The 8,035-nt window shown below is 38.1% G+C and overlaps 1 protein-coding gene and 1 long non-coding RNA gene across 3 annotated transcripts; one reads left to right on the top strand and one right to left on the bottom strand.

Moving 5' to 3' along the window:
- The first annotated feature begins 89 nt into the window (after positions 1-89).
- Positions 90-3,682, top strand: LOC126605709 (uncharacterized). Of its 2 annotated transcripts, XR_007617029.1 has the most exons (4): positions 90-947; positions 1,121-1,318; positions 1,426-3,180; positions 3,248-3,682. It is a non-coding gene; the product is annotated as an uncharacterized LOC126605709 (long non-coding RNA). The 2 variants fall into 2 exon arrangements; XR_007617028.1 differs by having other exon boundaries at positions 1,426-3,682.
- A 973-nt stretch (positions 3,683-4,655) lies between these two features.
- Positions 4,656-7,590, bottom strand: LOC126605701 (SH3 domain-containing protein 2-like). Its single transcript, XM_050273134.1, has 10 exons — positions 7,363-7,590; positions 6,731-6,853; positions 6,567-6,636; positions 6,320-6,471; positions 6,021-6,122; positions 5,634-5,834; positions 5,457-5,519; positions 5,191-5,343; positions 5,029-5,103; positions 4,656-4,933 (listed from the first exon to the last, which is right to left on the bottom strand). Exons 1-10 carry the CDS (start codon positions 7,408-7,410, stop codon positions 4,817-4,819), a joined length of 1,104 nt encoding a protein of 367 aa, XP_050129091.1. The 5' UTR covers positions 7,411-7,590; the 3' UTR covers positions 4,656-4,816.
- Positions 7,591-8,035: the final 445 nt, after the last annotated feature.

Genomic DNA, 8,035 nt, shown 5'->3' with positions numbered 1-8,035 from the left:
ATGTTAAAAAGAATATGTTAAAAAGTCTTACTACCTAGAAACCCTAGCATATCCTCTATATTAGGTTTGTTTTCTCCTCATTTTTACTCCCTGGCCCCTCACTTTCTCTCTCCCTCTTCTTGTCTTCTCCCTTGCCGCATCTTCCTCTCCTATTTCTCTTCCATTTATTTCCCTTCTTTTTTACTCCCTTCTTTCCTCTCTCCTCTCTTCTTTCCCTTTCTCTGTAACTCGCATCTTCCTTACCTTTTGATCGATCTGCCACAAATTGCGCTCGATCTGCTTCCCATAACTTTAGCTTGATTTTTTTTCCTTCTGCGGCTGGTGAATAAATTGCTTTGCATTCTGCTGTTAGACCTCATTATCTTGTTTAGAGTGCCAACAACTTTGCCATGTCCACATTCTCGCCGCCATCACCTTTGAAAATGGTTTCCACCGCATCTGACAATCTCCACGACGGCACTGAACCTTGTCCTTCTCAGTTCTTGGCCGATCAATCTCTCAATCCGGCCCTTGAGATCTGGTACGAAAAGGATCAGGATCTTCTTATCTACTTCAATTCGACCCTATCAGAGGAAGTGATTCCATTCACAGTCGGTGTTTCTTCGTCTCGAGATTTGTGGCTCAAACTTGAGCAGCTATTTGAGCAGCCAGTCGACAACAGCAGCTACTCCGTCGACAGCTTATTCCCCGAAGATAACCTTGACCACGCCTCCGGTGCCGGCGAATACGACGACCATCCCAATTCGATATACGCCTAAGGATGGCGGCGGCGGGGGCTATGGCCATGGTTACGGAAGCTCGGAGCTGTCGTCGGCAACTTAGCCTTTGTCTGACACTGGATCTAGGGTTACCCGACGACGGTTACAAAGATTCGGAATACTGGCGGCGGCTCTGCATTTTATCAGAATTCGAAGGCTAAGCTCGGTGAGCTCCCGTGCGATGAAAAGGTTGGTTAACTAACTTATCTTTCGGTTGCTTAAATTCTATTTGCTTTCTTAGAAAATATAGGAAAAAGAAAGAGTAAAGTGGAAATATCTTTCTTGGAAGTATTTTTATTATGTGCTTTCTGCGAATTTCCCATGAATAATCTCGCAAGCTGTTGAATTTACCTCCTCGGCAGTACAAAGTTTACCCGAAAGTTGAAAGCTTGAGAAATGGGGAGAGAAAGAAAGCTTGAGGAATGGGGAGAGCAAGAGGACTTGGAATCAAATTGACCCCTTGATGCTGCATAAGAAGTGGCTTAGGCAATCATTCAGGGATTTACCTCCCCGCTGAGCGATGGCTATCCAAAGAACCTAGGAACAAACCTCAATGGCCGGTATGCTTTTGCTTCAACGTATCAAAGTTCGATAATCACTGCATTGTGGTTTGTTATTTGCATTTGGTTTGTTGTGTTAGTTGTGATCATAAAGTATGTTATGGCAGGCAGTCGTTGGTGAACCGGGAGGATGAGCTGAAAGGAAGATAAATGTTAAAGCTCAAGGAAGTGACATCTTCTTTGATAACCCAGATGACTGAGAAAACAAATGTGTCTGAAGTTATAGACACTATGGAAGAGCTTGTTAAAAACGCCAAATTAGCCGATGTATAGGATTGTAGCAGGCTTGGAAAGTCAGCGAAGTCAGCGAAGTTATTTGCTAGGTATAAGATTTTAGCTTATTAGTTTAAGATATTATATCCCTATAGTTTTCCATAAACTTTAAAAAATATAAATGACATTCACATGCACACAGTGATCATATAAACACAGACCAATGCTAACAAGAGATACTAGCTCAGGCGCTCAATATGTCACTTACTGTTTGTTAAACCACATGTCCACCATTTTAATTTGCTTTCGTTTTTAAGGCTGTTTTTTTCCATCCAATTATGAAATTGTCACTGAAAGTTCATATTTCCTGCGATGTCACAATCAAACATTTCATCCTAACTGATAAGTTATTACATAGGAGTATTTCATCCTAACTGATAAGTTATTACATAGGAGTTTGGAAGTTTTACTTTCTCAAAGTCTTTTTATTTTTTTTATGTTGTGATTCTCCGCAAATTTTCTATGAACTGCCGGCCGGAGGAGGAGGTGAAATAAAGAATGTTTAAAGTCGCGTTGAGACCTTAGGTGGGCCAAGCATATTTGAAGAGAGTGACTGAATTTTTTATGACGAAATCCAAAAACAGAGAGTCAGAAGTAGTTTTGGAAGGTCTTTTGGATGCAATTGATTGATGTTCTAACAAGCACCAAGATCAGCCCTTCATGCGGCAATGTAGAACTTGAGCCCCAATTCTGAAATGCAGAGATCGATAGCGGTTTCTGTGGCTTATTAGTGGCAAGCTGAGGTTGCCGGTACCTGCAGTGCTGCCATGTCATTATCCATTACCCTCCAGCGGAGGTTGGCGGACCGATGATGCAGTGGAAAAGATCATGAAAGGCGGCAGGAATGTCGACATGAGAGAGTTGTGGGAAGTGCTTAGTAGATTCCTGCGGTTGGACCTCCTTAAGCACTTCCCACAACTCCCTCTTGTCGACATTCCTGCCGCCTTTCATGATCTTTTCCACTGCATCATCGGTCCGCCAACCTCTGCTAGAGTGTAATGGATAATAACATGGCAGCACTGCAGGTACCGGCAACCTCAGCTTGCCACTAGTAACCCACAGAAACCGCTATCAATCTCTGCATTTCAGAATTGGGGCTCTAGTTTTGCATTACCAAATGAAGGGCTGATCTGGCAGTTTCTTGCTGCTTGTCAGAACACCAATCGATTACATCCAAAACTACTTTTGCCTCTTTGTTTTTGGATTTCGTCATTACAAATTCAGTCACTTTCTTCAAATATGCTTGGCCCACCTGAGGTCTCAACGTGAGTTTAAGCCGGCAGTTCACGGGAAATTTGCAGAATCACAACATAAAAAGACTGAGAGTGTAAAACTTCCAAACTACTTGTCAGTGAGTATGAAATGTTTGATTGTGACATCGTAGGAAATATGAACTTTTAGTGGCAATTTCATAATTGGATGAAAAAAAAAGAGCCTAGAAAACGTACAAGCAAATCTTATACCTATAGGGAAAACTATTGTGCATGTGAATGTCATTTATATTTTTTAAAGTTTACGGAAAATTATAGGATCTAATATCTTAAACTAATAAGCTAAAATCTTATACCTAGCGAATAACTTTGCTCGCTGTCTTTCCAAGCCCTGCTCCAATACTATTTCCCACAACTTCAACATCGGCTAAACGCAGGGGAAGAGAGTCAAATTTGATGGCTTCAACATCGGCTAAACGCAGGGAAAGGGAGTCAAATTTGATGGCTGATGATTTGGAATTGAAAACACAGGGGAGATGCCCAGCGGAAAAACGCAGGGAAAGAAGTTAACAACTAGAAAAGGAAATAGGGGAAGAAGAAAGCCACCGCCTCTAGCTTCAGCTAGGGCCGGCGGGGATGAAGGACTGGGAAACTACTGCGCACACAGGCGAGAGGGGCCCTCACAGGAAAAGAGGGAAAACCTCGCACGGGGAGAGAAAGTCTAATGCGTTCCTGATAGGTCTAGTTATATTTGAAAGTGTGTTTTATCAGATATTTGTATTGTTTGAATTTCAAAGTTATCGTGTAAATAGGGTTCATGATAACCCTGATGCAATCTCAAATTAATTATATATGAGGAATTTTATTTGAAACTTTATAATTTCTTTCTACACCTAACTTATTTTTTATACCCATATTATTTTTAACTAAAGTACTAAGTATCTTTAAACCCAAGTTTACTACCTAATTTACCCTCACAAACTCAATTCTAACAAGTAAATTTTTCTTTACACCCATTTAGAAAATAAAATTCCAATTGTATAATTTTTATTAAATAACTAATATCTCTTTAATCTCAAATTACATAAGCATAAAGTCGTATGGCCTGCTTTCGTTAATATAATTCAGTATTACGTCATAATTGATGTAGTACAACATTATTCTACGTAGAAATTAATAGAATTTCTTAAGATGATGGCTCCCATGGCTATTGTTGCTAGCTAATTTGTTTGTATTTTGGTGTCCCTTTGTTGTGGTACCTGCTGCCTCCTAATGAACCCATTTTCAATTACATGATCTAAGGTAAGTGGTAGCAAACAACATGCTCATTTACTTTCGTAAGTTCTAGCAAAGCCTTATTTCTTTAGGTTAGCCCTAGATTTTCAACCATGCTAATGGAGTGGATTTGAGGAAACCAAATGGCTTCGTCACCATTTATACTACGAAACACAATAACTCATATTTTCAACTTTCAGAGTTTGACAAAAAACAAAAACTTTCAACATTGATGGTTATGAATTGAAACTTAAAAACCCATATTCTCAACTCCAAAAAAAAGAAAAGAAATCAAATGAAAGAGAATTGCATAAATCAATTCATACCTTAGTTGGAGGATTTAAAACTTCAAAATCACCATCCATTGATAAATTTTTTTTATCAATTTTTTTTTTAATTTTAAAAAGGTTTGTTTTCTCTATAAGAGCTCTTAGTATTTTAGCCAGAATGATCGTAGGATAAACATTGCGGGAAACTTGTTTGGTTGAATTTCAAGAAAACAGGTTTTGTGTCCCTTCAATTATTTTTTTTCTATTCAGATCACTAAACATATAAAACTAAATCTTAAACAAACTACGTCTCAAAAAAAGCTTCGAACATACTATTTTAATTAATGAAATACAAAAATGAGAGACGAGAACCTAATTTCGCAATTTTAATATCCATGCGATACTAGGTAGAACTAGAATCTCAGAGCAGAAACACAAACACAAGCCAACTAAACAGGAAACCAAAAGATTTAAAAGACTACAGCCACCTTGCTAGCAAGCGCACGGTCCCGCATTTCGATGTAATTAAAAGGGAACCAACCGGCTTTTCCCTTGCATTCACCTTCAGCCCAACCATTGTTTGATACCTGCTCAAGAGCATGAACATTTAACCTCAATACACGAGAAATAAATCAGCACATGAATATAAGATGGCAGCATGAAGCAGGAAAGATGGCAGAACCTTCCGGACAACGACATAATCCCCAAAAGACAAGCTTAACTCCACATCAGTTACAGCTTGAAACGTGTACATAACCTGCAGTAGGCGAAAAGGAGCAATTAGTAGAAAGTAAGAGTACAACATACGAAAACTTAGCTACAACCACATTTAGCATAAAGATACCTCTCCTAAGAAATAGTCCCTCGTGTCTTTCAATTCATCATAGGCTTCAGAAGCAAAGCTATGTCCGAGATCCTCATATGATGGTGGCGGAGGCATAGAGTTCTCTGTAGCTGGACTAGGTGATGCTTCAATTCGCTGGTTTTCTGACAACATCTGTCCCAACAAATATTGTCAATCATCACTGCTTAAAGTTGCAAGAGACTAGAATGATATACAACCTAATGAATTGGAAAAGTTGTCAAGGAATATTCCAGGATATTTCATACCTCGCCTTCAAGGTGATCAAGTATCTGAAGAACGTTCTGATGATAATTGCGCTCTGCTTCAACCTTGAATGGAGATGGAAATTGACAAACTTACAAAATTAATTTTCTTTCAATCTTGTAACTAGAACAGGCCAAAGCCTCAATGCTTCAACAGGAAGGGAAAAGGAAGTGCTTTACCATCACAAGAAGCCGCTGAAGAGTCAATCTTTGTTGTTGACCTTCAACAGCAGCCATTGCTGCACCAGCTTCTTTTCCCAATATTGCAACGTTAGACTGTAGCTCCTGAAGCTTGGCTTCAGCAGCTTCTAGTTTCATGATAATATCAGCACTACCTGCAGATTCCCGTACTTTGGCTTGGCGTCTGGAAACATCTATAGCCTATCTAGGTGCAAGTTAGTATACATAGACAAAGCTCATGGAGTAAAAAAAAAAAAAAATTTAAGTCCCGAGTTACCAATAAAAAAATGCTTCTCAACTCGTTTATATTAGAAACATCTTAAGATTTTTCATAAAAATTCAATGTAGTAAAACATTGGTAAAAAGCTGAAGAAACTGTGCACATACCTGAGCTTCAGCATCTTGCCGCATTCTAGCATATCGTTGAGCAAGATGTCGAGCATCCTCCAAGGGTGCTCCCATTACCATTGCTCTCAAAGGCTCTGCAACCTAGACAGGCAAATTGATAACAACAGAAACAGTTACTATGTAAACCTATAGAAAGAAATGGTAACCATTTTGTCATATGATGCATAAAAACACAGAATTGTAGTCCAGTTCTTGAACCATGGTGTGGTAATGGAAACAATTTTTTGCTGTAAATTTATTTCAAAATAATCAAATGGACACAAAAATTTGATTTAAACCTGTGTGCCAAGAGCTTTCAGTAGAAGTCCACGCTCCTTTTCCATTTGGGCGCGGGCTCTTCCAAAACTCAGTGCAGCTCTCGACAATGTGTTACCACTGGTGCAAGTTTTTTCAGCACCATATTTCCTGCTATCTTCTGATAATTTGGTACCTGTTGAAATAGTGTTATATAAACTAACTAATAAAACTCGCACGAATTCATATCCAAACTCCCAAAAAAAGGACAAAGCATATCAAGCAACGCACCTATTTCAACTTGCTTTGAACCAGCAACAACATAACCTTCCACACCACGGACAATTTCCTTCTGGTAATGCTGTTAAATAAAACAAAGTAGATTAAGATACAGGTAACAAAAGTATTGTGATGTCATAATAACTGAATGAACAGAGACAGAAATGAGTAGCAACCTTGGCAGCACGAGTTGATATGTACAACTTCTCGATTTTCTGATGCTGTTGGAATTCATTTTCATCTGCGGCAACATTATCCGATCCCCCAAATATACCACCAGAAAATTGTTTGAATACAGCCTGACATTGTTACAATAAATGAAAAGCAAGCTCAATAAAACTTCGACTAAGGCTACGCATCAATGAAGCTTAAAACATTGAATTAGATTTAATTTCCACTTGAAGTTTTCAGAAAAAGTAAAAATTAAGCATTGACTTAAATCCTGATAAAATGATTAAGTAATCAGCAACACCTGGTTCAAAATTTTACAAATTCACCAACAGTACACTCCAACACGTTCCCAAACAGCTCAGAAATAGTGAAATTCGATTCGATTCAATTCAATTCAACTCGATTCGATTCAATTCAATTCGTTTCAATTCAATTAGTTCAATTCAACGATTATAATCATTATTATTATATTGGAACTAAATTGATTGATCCCCTTTAAAATTATAAATCTGATAAGCAATCTCACAATCTCACAATTAACGCAGCTTATGTTCATATCAAAATCCATACAGAAATACAAATTCGGAAACAGATGTAAATTCCATCAAACACGAAGAGAGAGAGAGATAGAGAGTACCTGCTGTTGCTTGGCGACCTGATCTCTGAGCTTCCTGATTGCCTCCATTGCAGCTGTAGGTAGTCTCGATTTTTCAAAGTGGTGCTTCAAGACCTTAATCTAGAGGCTGATTTGTCTGTTATTTTCCGTTAATTGACCGCCACGTCGCCGCCGTCGTGGTGCGATTACCTTTCTTTCTTTAACTTTAATTAGACGCTAGCTTCTACTATTCATTCTATTCTTTTTTTGTATTTGTTTATGTACAGCTGTTCTTTGCTCTCTTTCTTTTACTTAAAAAAATAAAATAAAAGAATGAACAATTTTATGCGGATCCATTGGGCTTGTTAGGCCTCGTAGCCTTAAGAAGCCCTGCTTTGAACTCACTTATTCGGCCCAATCTTGTTTCAATTTGTTGAAAGCCCATTTTAACTCTCTGATTGCATAAACACAATGGGTAAGTCTAATTTAGGAATTGTTTGATAATCATTTCGTTTTCAATTTTCAGTTGTAAAAACTCAAGGTCAAATTTTGAAAACTCAAGAAGTAGCTTTCAGTTTTTTTTTTTCATTTTTCATTTTTTAAAGTAGTTATCAAACAAGATTTTAGTTTTTAAAAAAAAACGACCTCATAATTTATGGTGAATAAGATTGGAACTTGAGTCTAAAGAGAAGAGCACGACGCTCTAACAGCCCAA

The sequence above is a fragment of the Malus sylvestris genome, chromosome 15 (genome assembly GCF_916048215.2).
Source record: "Malus sylvestris chromosome 15, drMalSylv7.2, whole genome shotgun sequence".
NCBI lineage: Eukaryota > Viridiplantae > Streptophyta > Magnoliopsida > Rosales > Rosaceae > Malus > Malus sylvestris.
Note: the sequence above shows the minus strand (reverse complement) of the source record. Positions and strands in the feature narration are given on the sequence as shown.